Here is an 18,534-nt window from a genome sequence, read left to right on the forward strand (position 1 = left end):
CCTGTGCGGGCTCTCCCGGTGGTTGAACGGGGGGGGAGACCCCCCCATCGCGCAAAGCTGGTGCCACCATATCCACATCTGTCATATTGATCTCTCTGTTTGTATTCGTATGCGAGCTAGCTTGCTGCAGCTTTTTCCCTCCCCTCCTCTTTCTTAAAGTCACTTCCATAGTGTCCTTCTCTATCGCAAATGCTTCTTCTCTGTTCAGATACTAGTAAAAAGCTCTGCATATCTTAATTCATCAAATCTACGTAATGATCTCAGTTCTACCATCAGTAATGATATCATTTTCCAAACTACCAAAGCGAGGCCAACTTCCTTGACAATTTTAAAGGCGGCCAAACTCATGTGGACAGTCTGATTAACTCTCATGTGTCGGCTCTGTCAGCCATTTCCAGTGTTTTATTATCAACTCTAATGGGCTGTTAGGAGGGATTTTCTCATTTTCATCTGAAAAAACACCACCCATGTTTGCTCACAGACAGGAAAACTCTGCCAGAGGGAAGCTTTTAACTCTGGAATTCAGCCTGCAATCTGGCCTCGGAATTCCGACTTCCTGGGCAGTTTATCTAGCTTACTACACAAACACCTCAAAACAGCACCTCAAAATACTAAAAAGCAACTCATTTTAGCAAACAGTAAAGGCGCGCATGCGAAAAACTGGTCTCAACAGGATTCAAGCCCACAGCCACTTGACATCCCAACCAACCAACCAACCAACCAGCCAAACCAACAAACCAACCAACCAACCAACCAACCAGCCAAACCAACCAACCAACCAACCAACCAGCCAACCTCTGAGCCACTGCTGCGGCTGCGTAGGGTGCAGCCTCTGGGCTCTTGTGGACTGCACAGAGGGCACCCCCTCCTTTCCACAGTTTGCAGGGGAAAGGTTTAAGCTTTCCCCTTCCATGGGCTTCTCTGCCCCCAACCTTTCCAACCCCTCGGAGATCTCCTTCCCTAGTGCTGGCAAAATATTGGTAATATCGGTAATATCGGTCCCCTTTTAACTCACCTTCCTTTCCGTGCTGGGTCCTAAAGTCCTGGTCACAGTCCTGGATCGTTGCTCCAGCCCCTCTGTAATTTGCCGGCAGAGAGAGGGGCAAAGCAAGATGTGTTCCAACCCAAGACTGCGAGTTTCAAGGTCTTTAGGGTCTCTTCGTGGTCGCCAGCAACTGATGGCTTTTCCTGGTCTTAAAACCAAGAGTCAAACATGGTTAGAAGGGAAAAAGGGATTTTACCTTGGCATTTATTTTAAGGCTCCTTAGGTGCACTGCGTCCAGGTTGAATGCACCAAAATGCACACCACAATGCACCCCCAAAAGATCGGGTATAACATTATAGGTTTTACTAATTAGCATATCTATCAAAAATTCCCCAACGAGAGGCTTGAATGAGGCCCCCCCCCTCCCCAAGGAACCTTCTCCTGGATGGTTCTATCTTGGTTTACAGAATGTGTTCTGGAGAGGACCTTGGGGTCTGGGGCACACTAACCCCTACCTACGGAGCTTCTAAAATGTTTAGTCTCCTAGCTGAACAAACAAGTCCAAGAATGTAGGGAAAAAGCACTAAGAATACAGAAGTTGTAAAAAGATATAACAGGGGTATAAAAGAAAAGGCAAAAATCTTCATGGCATCATACTATACACATTAACTGCAAAATTTCTTAAACTGATTATTTTCTTCTTTTTTTAACAAAGAAGCAGAATACAAGTGCATGACAGAAAAAGTGCAGCATTCTCATGCTGCCCATGAAATGCAATTTATTAAAGCTGCCCCACCTACTGAAACTGTGGATGGGAACTAAATGAAATAAAGTCAGCTCACTCATATGCAGAGCTCTTCATATTAACCCTCATAGGACAACCCTTGCAACACAGAGCATATGCAAGCAATCTTGTTAGCACTGTCTAAGGAGTGCTGCTTACTCCTCCCTTCCCTTGTCCTGAATGATCAGAGAGTGAATGCCAAAAGAGATGATCTGGTGCCCCAGTGTTTCCAGTCCAGAACTAGTACTCTACAGAAGAGGCCAGCTGCCTGTGCTGGCCTCTGTGGATCTGCACATCCATCTCAGAGACAGGTACTACATTCATCTACATTTCCTTGAATGTATGTTTTATATTACCATAAAGGGGCAATTAATGTTTAACACCGATGACAAGAAGTTAAAAGCGCTCTAAAAATGTGATCATCTTACTAGAACCGGTCAAGACAGTTATGCTTCCAGACTCCAAATTGCCTTCCTATGATTTCAATAATCAGAGAAAACATCGGATAACCATGAGATATATTTTGACCTCAACAGAGAAAAAATTAATCTTGTCAGTGAGAGGCACAAGTGCTTCCTGGATACATAGCTGAACACAGATGAACACTATCTGATTTGTAACAGACCAGTAGCTTTTATCTCTTGTGAAGCAAAATAATGAAGGGATGAAAGGATCATCTAAACAGTTTATTTCAGTTAAAATCACAGCATATAATTTGGTCTGATCAACAATTAAGAAGGCCAAGGGAAGATCCAACAAAACGGATTCATTTGTGTGGAAATTAGGAATCAATTTATGCAATTGCAGATAAAAGCATCTTACTAGTTTATCTTCATGTAACACCATCAATAGTGTATTGGACAGCAGCACTGTGGTTCACCCACCTACTTGAAATCACTGTTACTCAGGTCAGTTTATCTGCTCCATAGAAAAGGATCTTCCGCACAGTGGCTCAAACCATTACTCATTTTCATTGGTCAAATAAGCTATAAAAGGGTCACAAAATGCTATGATACTTACTGGTCAGCAGGCATTATTAAGCTCTGTCATTATTTTACCATCATGTGAGAGAATTCATGATCTTTGAAGATATGATATGCCAATACAGCCAAGCAATGAAATGTCACTGATGCTGTTGGAAACAAGAATATAAGAATATGACCAAGTGTGAAGGGGAGCTTATAATGTTTTACAACAATAACCACTTTACTTCCTTCGACCAAGGTAAGAATTAGCATGTCAGTAAATGCTTTGTGCTTTGAAAGAACAAGACTTTAGAGCCGTTAAAATCAGACTGTAGGAAATGAAGCTACAGGTCATTATTCAAAATTTACATGTCAGCAAACCCAGGAATTAAAGGAGAATTTGAAAGCTTTCTCTGGAGAGCCAAAAGAGGTTTAGCAGTTCGTCAAAATTTGAGACAGCAAAGCTGTATTTGTCTAACTATATAATTTATTTCAACAAAAATAAAACGCAAAAACTTACAGGTATTTTGCATTTGCTTAAGAAACAGTAATTACATGTCCATGTCTGAACTGGGCAAAGATAATCTAATGCATTTGTACTCAACAAGAATTAATGTGCTGTTAGTGTGAGTTTTGCTCAGTGATGTACAACCGTTGCTCTTCACCAGTAATTTGGTATTTTCAAAGCAGTTCTCACACTACTTTCCCTTAGGCCCAGAACTCCAAGTTTTCATGTCAAAACAATACTGATGCGTGTGATACCTGAATCAAATTATTTCCTTCTTTTGCCAATAGTTCATTTGAGGCAGATTTCGAAATTATAGTTTTGAAAGAAGTACAGTCACTGAAAATACTGTCTTCAATGTCTGAACAAAGATGAATCAAATGTTTTTAAAATGCACTGAAAGATCTGAAAGAAGATTTAGTAATTCTTACTCATCCCAATTTCCAGTTTTAGAGTTCAATAAATCTCTGCAAATATCTTCTTACAACACTATGTGAAGCCTTGATAATTTCAAATCTGGATCATGTCCAAGAGATATTACAGGCCAATATGCTAGGATCCTGAACCAAAAAGAGCATGGGATGCATCCTTTACACTTTCTGCAGTAAAACCTTCAAAATACCCCCGAGACTCACTGTTCTGTTTTTTACCAGAGCACATAACCAAAGCTTGAACACTTTCAGTGCACATGCCTGTCTAGGCTCCCACACCAACCTGGTGTGTTCAGTTCTGTGTAGTCTACATGCCACCTTCTTCCCAGGAAGTGTTTTTCTTTCTGCCACCTCTAAGGCACTGGGTCTAGTCCCTGCTGCAGGTAGATCATCCCAGGCATCACCCAGTCTGTGCCAGTGCTTGTTTTCCCTCTTGTTCACTGACACCTCTGAGACACCAGGACTTTATACAAACCAAGCAGAGGCAGCTTCTCTCAGGGGAATACTAAACTTGCCCTCTCCAAGTCCAAACAGGCCCAGAGAGAAGCAACCAGGATAAAAGCCTTCTTCTCTGCAAGACCTAACAAAAACTCCCTAAATTCTTCTGCTCTTTCTCAGTTAGTCAATTTTCTCTGCTTACTCAGGAGCATTTAAATTTAACTGATAAAATCTTCTCCAAGACAGTACAAGTTCTGCCCTCACTACATAACAATGTACAACCCCAAAGCTTCCCCTTACACACAGAAAAGTGTTTTTAAACTAAATGTTTATTTCTCAGTGGTCCTTGACTAAAGGACCACTTGTACTTCTTACATAAGGCTTTTGACAATAAGAATTCAACACAGTTAGTAAAAAATAAAAGACAGCCACTTCTAAAGAAATCATAAATCTTTTCAGTCATCTGCAAACAAGGATAAACATTAAACGAATTACTGCAATCTTAGGCTTTTTCTTCCCTTCCAACATACTTTTATAATTTTTAAAATATTTCCTATTAAAGCTAGATTTAAAATCCGGTTTTCATTATCCCACACTTTGGTCATGGTCCACTTTGCACCAAGGTTGACACTTCTGGGTTAGTTTGAAATACGAGATGCAGTTATACAACTGGATAGCTTCCATAGTTAATTCAGGTTTACTTTGATTTCCCATTTTTCCTCTCACTCTTCTATAAGGTTTTTCTCCCCCTTTGCTCAATATTTTCTTTGTATATATACTTTTGTCATCTTTTCTAGTGTTTCTGCTCTCTTCCTTATATTTTTCAACACTCAAATTCCATCCTTGGGAATATCCATTTCTCTATCCTCTCCTTCCTTTTTCTTGTGCTCCATTTCTTCCTACTCTGACTTCTTCTTTTCAGATGCACCTGCTGATTTGTCCAATGCCTCTTGCTCTCCAAGCTAGCCCAGCCTTCACCTCCTCCACCAGGGTACATCAATCACTGCCTACATTCACAAAGATAACTTAAACCCCTCATACAACTGCCTTAGTATGTCCTGTATCCACACAGGAAAATCTGAACTCACTTCAGATCTGACTTCCAGAACATAAGCTCTGGAAACTCAGCGAAAAGGCTCAAGAGCAGCATCCTAGGACGAAACATACTGTGCCATAGGCCTGTTAGAGAACACATCATGCAGCAGAGGATTTCCCTAGCTGCACTAACTACAAAGCACTGCTAATGTCAGCAAGCAGAGGGAATGGTGGGGCTGTGTCCACCTGCACACACACACCTGTCTATGCAGCATGAGATGAGCAGGCTGGCAAGCCCTTGTTGAACAGCCACACTGAGGATGTGACATCTGTGGGTGGGAGCATTTTATCTCCAGAAGATATGGCACATTTGCAGGGGCTTATGACAAGACATAATTTTGGCAGCCAGCCTCCCAAGCTATGGTAGGTAATATTCTCCTGTGCAATGGTGATTCACTTCTTCTTTCAGGATAACAGTGTTACTGTACCAGAACGGTAGAGTAACATTTGGCATTTCATTTAAGAGCTAAGAACTGTGGTTTTAAGTGTGTGTTTTCCCTTCAGTGCCCTTTACCCATACATAGGCTGTTAATGGCTTTATCATCTGAATCTATTAATTTGCACCTTGGACACCTTGTGCAAACCTCACATTCTAGAGGTGACAGCACAATTCATAACAAAGCAATAAAAAGGCAAAAAACATCCCTCGAAAAGCAACAAGGCAGGAATTCTGGCACAGGAAGACCTAAACTATTCAGAAGAACCAGCGATTCAGAACATACATTTTGGTTATACTTACATCCCTGATACAGGCATCAGGAAGAAAAAAATCTTGTTCAGGGAATCTCTGAACAGGCAAATTTCCTCTCACCTTCCATAAGCCCAGAGCCCAGAGTTGTATACTGTGCAGCAATGAAGTAGCCTGTCAAATGGCATCAAACAAGAACTAAGATGACTTTTGCCTTTCTCATGCTGCTCATGAATCATCTGGAACTAATGGGTGAAAGTATGACTAACTCGGCCTTTAATAATTGTACTTCAAATCTTCCTGATCAATGTAAAAACAGTGGTAAAAACAGCATGAGGAAGGATCAACACAGCTTTCAGAAATCTGTCAGACCATTTCAGTACTTTTTGGTTTATACTCTGAGATTTCTCCCCTCAGTTATACACCATACTACTTAGATTCATTAGTGGTCATGCAGTGCTAAGAAGCCATGTTTGTTTTCAGTGCCAAGAGTAAACACCAAAATCAGAGACATTGTTGATTACTTCAAATTAAAAAAAAACCACCAAACTAAAATAGAACAAAGATAACGAAATGAAGTTTGACTAGCCCCAAAATAAACCAAGTACTTTTTAAATTCTGAATTTATTTTGACAAATCTGCAAGAAGCATTATCAATTGAGTGAACAGTATTTTAAAAGGATAGAAATTTTATTAGCTGTGTATTTTCTTACAACTTTTACATTTATGTCTACAAAGAAGGATTTTTTTCCTAGTCTCTCACTAGCATGCAAATTTCTACCAGAATCGAGTTAACACACATAATAGCATGAAAAAAATATTTCTGAAGCAGGGTAGCATTCATTTTTTTTGGGGGGGGAGTGGGGAGGGGGGGTGGGCAGGGTGTTCCCCCACTGCAAGTAAAGAAGACATTTTTCACAATTGCTAAGCAAACAAGAGAAAGTCCATTAGAATCTTCAGACTCTTGACAAAGACTCTTGGTTAATGGTACTGGTCTAAAAAGCAGATAAGCCATATAATTTTACAAGAAGCAACCCGCTGATCCTTCAACAAACACAGCTTGGCAATCTATCTTCAATTCAAAATAATGAGGCGGCAGGAGCGTGATGGAGAAATAAGTCTTCAAAAACATCACGTAAGGGAATCCAGCTGTGCTTGTATAGTTTCCAGCTATTTAAAGGAACAAAAAGAGAGAAAAAAACCTCCACTCATAAAATGTTGTTTAGAAACATGCAAACAGAAATATCCAATATCTTCAACTACGCATACCAAGTGTATTTGCATACCAATATAAAAATCCTGTACTCATGAATATTTGTTTTTACATGAAGCTATTAGAATTCATTGCTGCAGTTTAAATATTCAAATTTTAAAGAAACAGTTGTCTAAATACTACCTCTTTAGCATGCACAGATGTTTTCCTGTGAATTTCCAATGCATAATAAGGAAAAAAAATAAGAGAGTTCATTTTGACTGGATTACGAGGCTAGCATCTTGACTGAAGATGTAACACAAAGATGCTCTTTCCAGAGAGACCCCCACTGTTAATCATCAGCTACTCCTCCTGATCTAACTGTCAGGTATGCTTACAATGACCCAAGCCCTGCCTTCCAAAGTTGAATGCACAGGCTCTTCTTGAAAGGGCTTTATGTAATCAAAGAAATCTAACAGCCTTAATTTAAGTTGGATCCCTTTTTTCCAGTTTTATTAGATTTAATTCACACAGGCAACACTTCCTGCTGAGCAGCATAAGGTGTTTACAAAGAAACTATAATATTGTAAAATCTACAGACCTTGTTGTAGAACTCAAACAGCTCTTGGTGGCTAAATTCTACAAACACCTTCTTCAGGTTCTGTAAAAAAGAAAAAAGAAAACAAACAGATTAAACAAAAAGAAGGAATAAGCATACGCTTTTCTCTTTCTTCTTTCTATTCTATTCTTTTCCCTTTTATTTTTTCTTTTTGTTTCATTTTGTTTCATTTCGTTTCTTTTCTTTTTAGAATTAACTCCAGTAAATCAGAATATGAGATCAAAATACGTGAAAGAAAATGGTTAGTTTCCTTCCATTCACTACAATGTTCCTCATACATGTATATTTCATTTAAGTAAAGAATTCAAATCTACCAGTATATCTATTCTCCTCCTGTGAAGAACAGTAATAAAATAATCAATGTAAAGGATTTAGTTACCTTATTTTTAAGTCAGACAAAAATGAAAGATTACATTCATCTTTCTCAGCAGTCCATCTGGTAAATACCATTTCACAGCGACAAAGTCAGTAGTGTATTTGATTGAACCGGCACAGCTATTAACGTACTGCACAGGCACAGAGCTGATACCTCCATTCATTAATCCAACAGTTCCAATCTTAGCATGCTGACACTGCTATAAGCATCCATGCAGATTCAGCCCAAGTTAACAATTAACACAACAGCTTCAAAGCAATGCTTAAACACTAAAAAAGCCCACAAAATAACACAACTGATGAAAACTACTGTAGATAAAAGAGATTGTGGCAATAATCCTCCGCATGCATGTGCTGATGGCTGTGGAGATGGGGGTTAAATTAGAATTTCTGTCCTGCTTAACTTGCTTGCAGCCTGCTACCTTCAATCACAGTGCAGATCTATCCATACAGTTCCTAGCCTTATTCCTTCTACTTCACTTTATGACTTTATTTATTTAAAAGTAAATTTCTATTTCTGCACATTCTCTTCATTTTTCTTAGATTTTTCAAGGCTTGGAGGCATTCCTGAGGATAAAAGCTGCACTTCCGTGAACACTAATGAGGCTCTGTGAAAGCTGAATCTGTGGACACCTCTACTCACAAAATATTATCAGCTGAAATAACGTACACACACCACGTTTCTTTAACTGGTACCAACTTCATGTACCACTTGGGTGAGTAGAAAAGCACTTATTTATCCACTCAGCTTAAATGAGCAAGGACACTTTTGCATACAGACAAGGCTGTGGGCCAGATTCTGTGTACTCATAGCGATGCAAGTCTCAAGTTATGCCAAATAATGTCACTGAATTTGGCGTACCAAATACACAAGACCAGCAGAAGCCCTGGGAACACAGTATAGGTACTGCCTGGTGCCTGCTCCTCAAAAGGAGCTCTAAGAGACACAGGAAAGAGATAAAATAACTGGGGCCAGCCTGTCTGGTGCAATTCCTCCTTCTCGCTCTGCAGAAAGAAGGATCCCTTCCAACAATTTCAGGACAGCTACAAAAGCCTAGAAAAGGACCAGTGATTTGCATGAGAGACCAATCTTCCCCCTCTGGGAAGGAACAATGCAATACTGTGAATCGTATGGCGAATACAAAATAAAACTACCAGGACAGCAGTTCTCTTTGCCATGACTCCAGCTGATCCTCCCTCCAAAGAGCATAATGCCATGACAGGGAAGTAAAAGCATTTTTAAAGGCTTTCTAACAGCTAAGAAACAAAAAAGAAAGCAAACAAGGGTTTTTTTCAGAAGAGAAAGGGGGTAGAGGAAAGAAGAAAGATACACTTATGGCAAAGGGATCTACCATTTCAGCTGGGACGTTTGTTAGGCATTTGACTTTCTAGAAGGATTTGGGCAATTGAATGGAAGGAATCAAAACTGCAAAGAAGAGGTTCAGAATGAAAGGAATATATGTATCTTGAAAGTTTATCACTCACAATTAATAGTTAGGGTCATTTCTTGAATGATTTCTGGAAGGGCAGTCTGTTGGATTTTGATACGACAGTTTTGCAGTGCCTCCAGAGAGGGGCAGAGAAAGACATCTGACCATCTGATCTCATTTCTCCGATCTTGATGTCTCATGCAAGATGGGCATGTTCTGATACTACTTTAGATCAGCAAGCACAATCAATTCTCTCTCTCTTTTTCTCTGCTAGTCTTTCATATTTTCTAACTACATTAATTACTGTTAGTTAAAAGATAGTGTATGCAAATGAAAGAAGTGCACACCTTTTAATTCAGGTTCTCTTTACACTCAAAAAAACCCACTATGCTTTATGAACAGGATGAGATCTCTCTTCCCATTATTATTTAATAATCATACTCTGATAACTAGGATAAAAATTATGTTGGATTGTGGCAGGCAAATGTCTGTGGAGATTAAAAGAAAGCATGCCATGCTAGGCTATGTTTCTCATCTGGGGTAGGAGTAAGAGTGTCAGCGGGAGAGAGGTGTAACAATCTTGTATGAAATATGTTGTTTATCTGCACTTAATCATCTGCTAAAACACATTTGTTTATATGTGTAAAAACCTAGTACATCTACTACACCACTTCAACATAGAGTAGCATCACAAAAAAACCCATGCAGAAGTATGGCACCAGTCAAAAATGTTATCTTTACTATATTAAATTTCTCACTAGCATGAGTCCCTTAAGGAAGGTGACAAATAATCATTATTATCTGGTCAGGAGTTCCTGTATAAACTACAAAAACACTGTATCATAACCAGATCCACACAAAAAAACCCTACTTCTCAGGTGGCTGATGGTCCCCCATTTTTAGCTGAGATATCCATTATTCACTTACTTGCTTTATTCTGTGTGAACATAAACAAGTGCAATTAAAATTGTGTTCCACAGGACTAGGTTACCACCCAGTTCTTCAATTACTCAGTAAAATTGTCTTAAAAATTACTGTGTAGATAGAATATTGCTAAATCCCCCAGAGCAGGCTAATTCCTAATATACTAAATGGAATTTTACTCAGATAAGCATACAAAATTACAAACCCCAATAATATTTCAACCATAACTAAAACACAGGATGAAAAAAAATCGCTTTCAGCTTACTTACTTAATTAAATGTCACTGTGTGCAGACAGAACCTCAACCTGTTTATGAAAAGTACAGCAAAGCTGACTTCTTTTATCTGCACATACAGGTTTTCAGATGTTGCCTCTGATCTAGTATGTGTTTCCCAGATGTAAATAAGAAACCAGCAATTTGCTGGATGTCTAACTTCTTTTCTTCTTTTTATCAAGTGTATCATTCTTTCTTCCTCTTTCCTCTATAAATTTCTTCCCATTCCTCATCTTCACACTACTCTCTCCCCCATTTCTGGCATCCCATTTTCTCTTAGCTGTTATCATCTTCATGTGAAAGAAAACGAAACTGAATTTATTCTCATTGTCACACTTTGTCACTCCAATAATTTTTCTAATTACATCCCAAATTTTGTTGCTGTGCCAGTGTTAAGTCCTAGCTCCTACTCTTAAGAGTTTTAGCCTTGAGGGTGGCAGTTTCATATCAGAAAAATATAGCCGAGCATGCTATTGTTATGAAGACAAAGAAATCTCTAAAGTACCAAACGTTCATTCTTTGGGCTGCTTTGAAAACACAGAGAAAGGCTTTTTGTCTGATACAATACCCATGAAGGGTGGCAGGGATTGCACTGGAGCAATATGCTTATTGAGCATAGCTAAAGAGTATGTGCAGCATGTTAGCTAAATAAAGTTGCAGTTAAGTTTAATGTGTTCATCTACTGTAAAACATGACAGAGCACTGCATTTACTACTGGAAAGGTCTGTGTGAATTGCAGGTGTCACCAAGAAAAATCTTTATATCCCCCGAATTCACTGCAAGGAATATGGTAATAAGCTTTCTGAAATGAGTGGTTTAACATGTTTGGCCATGTATTTTAAGTGTTAAAATTAGATTCTAGTGCCATTTTGCCTTCATACGTCTAGATGAAATCTGATTTCATTCCACCTCTTCTCTCACCTCAGGGTTGTATCAATTTACAACTTACAGCCTCCTGAGAACTGTGAAATTCTAATAAGTTTAACTGATTAGGGCTGTTTTCTCCCCTTAAGTATCTTCTCACTTACTGTCTGGTATTATTTTAAAAAATGTAACATCTTCATCAGCCTCTAAAACCAAATTTCCTTTGAGGGTAGAAGGGGGGCAGGGAAGAGGAGAGAGAAAGGAGAGGAAAATGAAGATAAAACCTCTGTATTCCCAGTCAATATTAATATGCTATCCTGTCCAAAACAACCATTCTGAATGTCTGGCTAATTCTACAAAATAGCCACAGTCATTTAATATACACTTAGCTTACAATCACCACCAAACAATTAGGCAAATTTTTAGCTGAACATGATCATCAGCATAAAATGATGAAGATACAAGTATACAAGATGTGTAAGAGTCTCCAATTTCCCATTATCTCGGCTAACTATTTTAAACATGAATACCTTCCTGGTGCAAAATATTTCTGTGGAAACCAAGCAAAAAATGTCTCCTTAAAAGACTTCAGAAAGCAGAGGCAAATTTCTGGTTATAACCAAAGGACTGGGTTTTGCTTTTAGGGGTTGGTTTGGTTCCTTGGTCGCTTGGTTGGTTTGGTTTGTTTTACAGTGGGGATGTTTATTTGTTTGGTAGTGTTTTGTTGGTTTTTTTAATACAGTGCTCTAGATATTCCTATTCAATGTACTACTGCAAAAGCCTTATTACTAATGACAGAGTTTTGCAACCTTACCTATTACACAGCTATTCCACACATTTAAGTCCCCAACCCCATGTGTAAGCATAGAGTAATGCACCAGAAGTTATAAATAAAAGCCAAACTTCTGGCTTTAAAGCTAACTTTAATACAAAAAACTGATATTGCTGTTCTGCACTGCAAAGCTATCACTATGTCAGTGATGTTGAAAAATAAATGCCAAGTATTTTGAAACAGATGGAGTGATAGGCTGGTTTATATACCTAAAAGTCTACTGATAATGATAATGTTCTGTGACTGAGCACATGTAAAAAAATACAGTATATCCAGCAAAATTTATTAATAGTAACTAAGTGAAGCAACATATATCCCAGTCTTCATATTCTCTAGTATTACCTTTAATACTATCTTGAGCCATATCTCCATTAGGTTTGAGAGAAGAACATTTTCACATTTGCTATGCATTCTCCAATTTATTCCTATTGGACATCCTTAAAATCTCAGATGTAAGAGAAGGTGGACAACAAAGCTAACTAGTTTATGAACAAATTAAGATTCATTCCTAAACAGACCCCAGTTGATTCTTAATAGCCTACATTTCCCTCTGGACCTATCCAATTCTGTGCTACATTAATTCAGACTTCCTTTAAACTTGCTTGGAAAACTATGCATTCACCTAGGCACTTAAAACTTACAGCCCTTTTTCTATTTGTACCTCACAGAATTTATCAAAAAGTTTGAGCTGCTTGGTCAGGAAGATGAATTTTAAGAAGAGCATATGCATTAAAACAGACCAGCATCTCTTAGAAGCACACCTGTTTCTTAACTCTCTGCACATAAGAGATAGTAATTAAACTTCTTCATATTCTTACAGCTGTAGATGGATGTAATTCAGCTCAGGGATTCAGCAAAACACAGGGAGTTAAGTACAGACTAATATATTCCTAATTAAACTTCTTTCACATCACCAAAAAATGTGACCTTCAAACTTCTTTCTTTTTCCAAGCTTATTTCCATTTGCAATACCAAATTATTATTTTTGTAGAGAAAAAAAATCATGTTTTATGACTGAATTACATGCGTTTCAAGTTCCAGTGTGCAACTGTTATAAAATGTAAGATACCAATCCACTCTTTTCCTGACCAATATATCAACATCTAGTTTGTAAATGTACCGCATTCTAACTTTCAAAGTTGCTTTTTTTTTTTCATATAAGCTTAAGAAATTCAAATTCCCTGTGGATTCAGAGAGATCAAGATCTGCATCATACTAAAGATGTCTTTCCCTCTCTTTGCAATCTCTATATAAGTCCCCTAGCCAAAGCTCTGTGTTGATTCCTGCGATCTAACCAACATGTTACTGGAATTGATGGAGATACGTACAGATAAATCTTTAATCTCGCTCCAGCAGATTCAGGATCATTTAAGCACATTTTCATGGAAACTGGTGAGAATAAATTTATTGCCCAGTCTGGTAGTAAGGCAATAGACTGGGCAGGCCTTTGGAGACACGGAAGACCTGACATACTCCCAAACTGCAATAAGAAATGTCAGTCATTACCATTTTCATTCCTCCTGTTTCCCTCCATCCTCACAAAAATATCCAGTACTGGCTGGCTGAACTGATGCAAAACTAGAGACAGGAAATAGGACACAACTGCTAAAAAGACACATAGGCTGGGAATATGACAGAGCATTAAAGGCAGACTGGTCCCTTTCTTCACAGTAGGTAAGAAAAATGTTTTTAAAACTGACAGAATTATCTGGGAAAAAAAACCAAAACTACAGTTTTCACCTCAGTACACCTTTTCAGAGTAAATACCATCTTGCTAAAGAAAATAAGAGATAGAAAAGCACTGTTTTTTCCAATAGCTGTATCCAGGCAAAGGGTTCCTAGGAATTTACATTCCTATAAATACCATCATTATATTGGTTTTAATGATTCTTTTGCATGGAAAACCTCTCAAAACCAGAAATCCAGAGATGAGGGTTGGCACTTCTGTGCAGATTATGTTAAAGACACTTTTAGAAAAACATCACAGTGAACAAACTCACTTTTTGGAGAAATGGGTGGCAGATGTGCATCAGTGCATGCCTATCACTTAAAAGCATGTCTTTTATAGTGATACTTCCCTGTATGTTGCACCTACAGAAAATGGCTCATAGAAGATCTATTGAAAGGCTGACTTGCTTTATGTCAGTTCTGTATTTTGTATTTACCCTCACATGCCCTTTCCTTCTTTGAAGACAACTATACACACTGCTCAAGCTCCTGACTGATTCCTAGCTAGACTCCACATGGATTCAATCACTAACAGCAAAAAGCATCCATCCACACAAATATCACTATATTCTCAGGACTCAACAGCAAAACATGCGTAATTTCCAACAACAGTATATCCAACAAAACATGTTTAAAAATTGTTTAATATACTGAAAGGTTGCCACAATTACTAAGCATGTCACAGATTAATCTGAGGAACACAGGTCCTAATAATCATTAAGTTCCTGTTTCATCTCTCACCTAATTTTCCAAATTATACTGTAGTCCAAATACTGCAGAAAGCTCTCTGAAGAAGCAATCTTACTAAAAATTTAAAAAAAAAAAAACCAAACAAAAAACCACTCTTTCTTCCTATTAAATTTCACTGTATCAAGTTTGGAAAAAAGAGTTCATGGGAAATCACATACACCCTAATTTTTGCATACTGCTTATACTGTAACTATCAAAATACTTCTTCTTTAGTCAGAACTGTACTGTGATAACTGGTTTTATTCCTCAGAAGTAATTAAATTCTTATCTTTCACATTTTGGTACATCTCATTTGTCACAGAACTTAAGATATTTTAAAAATTAAGTTTAGGAACACTGCAAGGAAAACTAGGCAGTTTTGATTCTGTGTTTCTTTTATTTCCACTAGGGCTAGCATGTAAGTCTTCAAAAACCATGAAGACCAGTGAGTTCAGATTTCTAAAGATAGCTTACAACAAAACTGACACAACAGTCTTACATTCACCTTGAATGATAAGGAATTCACTTTTCTTATTATTATTGTATTCACAGATAACCTCTGCTGAAGAAGGCATAAGCATGCTGCCTTATGCCTCTGCCTAGGCATAAGCATGCTGGTACCAGAAATGCTCTCAAGCTTTTCTGACCTCACATGTTCACCAGATTTGATCACAGCCCTATTAATTTTTAAAAACAACATATCAAAAAGATGTCACGTAGCTATAGTTGTGGAGTATTTTCTCTAATGCAATCAGAAAATAATCAAATTCTAGGAAACTAACAGAACTGAGTGTAAATATTAAGCGCAACATTAGCCTAGTATTGGAATTCGCAATTTAAGATTATGAGCTTAAATGGCAAACATTGCACCTTGGGTGTCTTGGAACACCAAAGCTCAGCCTACAGCATCAAAGGCAGACTGAGAAGTATTTGTATCTAGATATACAATGGTCAAAACATCCTACAGCAAGAAGAGCAGCTCAACACCATGTACAGAGTTTTTTAAAGAGCTTCTCACACAGCTTGCTTGCAGCTGAGGTAATTAACCTGGAATTACAAAACCTTTATGTTCTAATCAGTTACATATCTAATACTGGGTATGAAGCAGGACTTAGAGGAAGCTCAAATTGTGATCCTACCACTCAGGAAGCCACCCCTTTGTTCTCATCTAAAAGCCAGATAAAACCTCCTTTGTCCAAAGAAGAAACCTGGGTTGTTATCATCTGCATCCATATCTAGAGATACAGATGAGACAGAAATACTATATGGTGAAGTCATGCAGATGACTAACATTTTAAGAAGGTTTTATACCTCCATTTAAGAATGGAGGAAGCTGGCATCTTTTTGAATTATTAGTTTCTGAGCCTACCTGGTTCAGTAAGAAACTGCAATGCTGTATTGTATTACCACAAAAAGCCATTCTTTCTGCATCAATGGAATACCTGAAAGTATCTATTGTTTCTACTGAGGCACAAGAAAAGAGGTTGGATAAAAGATGCCAGCAGTGAGAAGAAAGATCTAAGGAAGCTCAAATCCACATGAAATCAATGTAACTGATGTGAAAACACCCTTTCAAAAATCTGCTTAAATATTTACAAAATGTCGAGATTAGATAATTTGTAAATTAGTTCTTTTTGTTTGAAATGGGTCACTCGGAGTATCACCAATTTGGATTTTGTTAGGCAGACCAGCAAAGAAAAAATGTTTGGGGCTTTCTTTTTCTGTGCTAAAAGGATGTTAGTGGCTGTCAGTGAGTATGTTTTTGATCTCCAGTGGGCAAATCATTCCAGCAGCTAGCAACTGGGGGCTTGCACACAAATCTCAGCTGTTGAGAAACAGGGAAGTCATGCAGGAATGAGGGATGTCTAGTCCCCAGCAGGATCAAAGACAGAACTCTTAGGGAATAAGGTTGTTTGTAAGGTAATGTATATTTTATCCTTTTAAAAAATTTATTTATTTTTATGAGGAAGTCACCTACTTACAATTTTTACTGTATTCTGAAGGCTGTAATATATCTACAGCTTTTGCTACTATGCTCACAATTTACAAATAAGTGGTGGTATCTCTTCCTTGCTGTAAGCAACCCAGCAAAGCCTTGAATCAGTGCTACCTGTTTGTATCTAGGACACACTGATATCAGAGTGCAAACAAAATTATGTTGCATCACAAGCCTGACCAAGTAAACACCACCATCTCTCAGGCAACATGCCAAAGGCATCTCTCCGGCAAAACTGGAAGAGGTCATTAAAACCAAAGTTTCTCAAATTAGACAAAAAAGCTTCTCCTTTTTACAAGAATTAGAAAAAGATTATGTGGTCTTTTCTCATTATGACTCCACAAAATTAACAGGAATGTGGAAACAACCATTTACTATGAAGCAATCAAGCAACAATTTTCTCTTACTTGTCACTTAAGATTACACCCAATCTAATGACACAAAATTAGCTATTTTGGATTTCAGACAATGGAATTTCAGCAATCTTGCTTTGTTACTTTTTCTAACAAGTTACTCAAAGTTTGATGGAGTGGAGTGGTGTGAATTCTCACTGCTTACTGAAAACTGGACAAAGTGCTAAGGACAGAAAGTACAAGTTCTGTGTGTTTTCACATACATCAAAGATGAAATGAGATCTCTCAATCACAGTGTCCTTCCAAGCCAGACTATGAACATAAGTGTAGAAGTAATATCCTCTTGGGAAAGAAAAAAACCAATTTTTGGCTAATATAAGCAATTCAAAAGAGGGTATCAAATCCCTTTTTATTTTCTTCAAGTCTGTGTGCTATCTAATTACAGTTCATAGAGGTTGCTTTAAAAGAGAGTGAGCAATATGAAAGCATACAGTACTAGATTTGGATTATTTTAGAGATGGCAGGAGCACAATCCAGTACTCAGGCTGGCTGCAATGGTTTCAATAATTGTCAAAACCAAGATACTTTTTATGCTTCTCTCTCAAAATGAATGTGTTTAGCTCCAAATTAATTACATTTTTCTCTTTCAAGACATCACTGCATGATGCAAAACTAAAATGGTAGAGCAAGGAATAAAAAGTGCATGAGGTGTAATCTTTTCACAAAGATAGACACAAGATTAATATTTAAACTAAACTTAATGTCTTTTTTATCTTTCTAACATATGAGTTCTTCAAAGGGAAAAATGGAATAGTAAGATGTTACAGGTCAGTTTGCAAATACTATTTTCTTAGAATCATACATCATTAATGTTGGAAAAGACCCCCAAGATCATTGACCCCAATGTGTGACCAAACACCACCATTCCAACTAAACCACAGCACTAAATGCCATATCCAGTCATTTCTTGAACACTTCCCCTACCACCTTTCTGGGCAGTCCATTCCGGTGTTTAACAACCCTTTCCAGGACAAATTTCTTCCTGATGTCCAACATGAACCCCCTCCCCGGAACAGCTGGAGGCCATTTCCTCTTGTCCTGCTGCTAGTTCCCTACCTTTCTACAACCTCCTTTGACACAGCTGTTAGTAGCAAGGCAGTGCCCAGTTACATTCAACTGGACAAGGCAGTGTCCAGTTGCATTCAGTAAAACTGGTCACTGAAAAGCAGAAAAATGAACTAGAAAAACAAATGGGTAACAGCTGCACTGGTGAACCAGAAAGACAGCCTGATGATCCTAGTCAGGATCAGGGTGACAGCAGTCTTTA

At 38.0% G+C, this 18,534-nt stretch overlaps 1 protein-coding gene across 3 annotated transcripts in view; it reads right to left on the reverse strand.

The window, feature by feature from the left end:
- Positions 1–3,675: 3,675 nt before the first annotated feature.
- Positions 3,676–18,534, reverse strand: part of COMMD10 (COMM domain containing 10) — a 113,941-nt gene continuing 99,082 nt past the window's right edge. The window contains exons 6-7 of one of the 3 annotated variants that reach the window (XM_032097191.1): positions 7,685–7,744; positions 3,676–7,061 (exon numbers count right to left, since the gene is read on the reverse strand). In XM_032097191.1, coding sequence (XP_031953082.1) covers positions 7,023–7,061; positions 7,685–7,744 — 99 coding nt within the window. In that variant the 3' untranslated portion in view covers positions 3,676–7,022. Of the gene's footprint in view, positions 7,062–7,684; positions 7,745–18,534 lie in introns of those variants that run through there. The other 2 variants (XR_004237679.1, XR_004237680.1) reach the window with 2 other exon arrangements.

The sequence above is a fragment of the Corvus moneduloides genome, chromosome Z (assembly GCF_009650955.1).
Source record: "Corvus moneduloides isolate bCorMon1 chromosome Z, bCorMon1.pri, whole genome shotgun sequence".
Classification (NCBI taxonomy): Eukaryota; Metazoa; Chordata; class Aves; order Passeriformes; family Corvidae; genus Corvus; species Corvus moneduloides.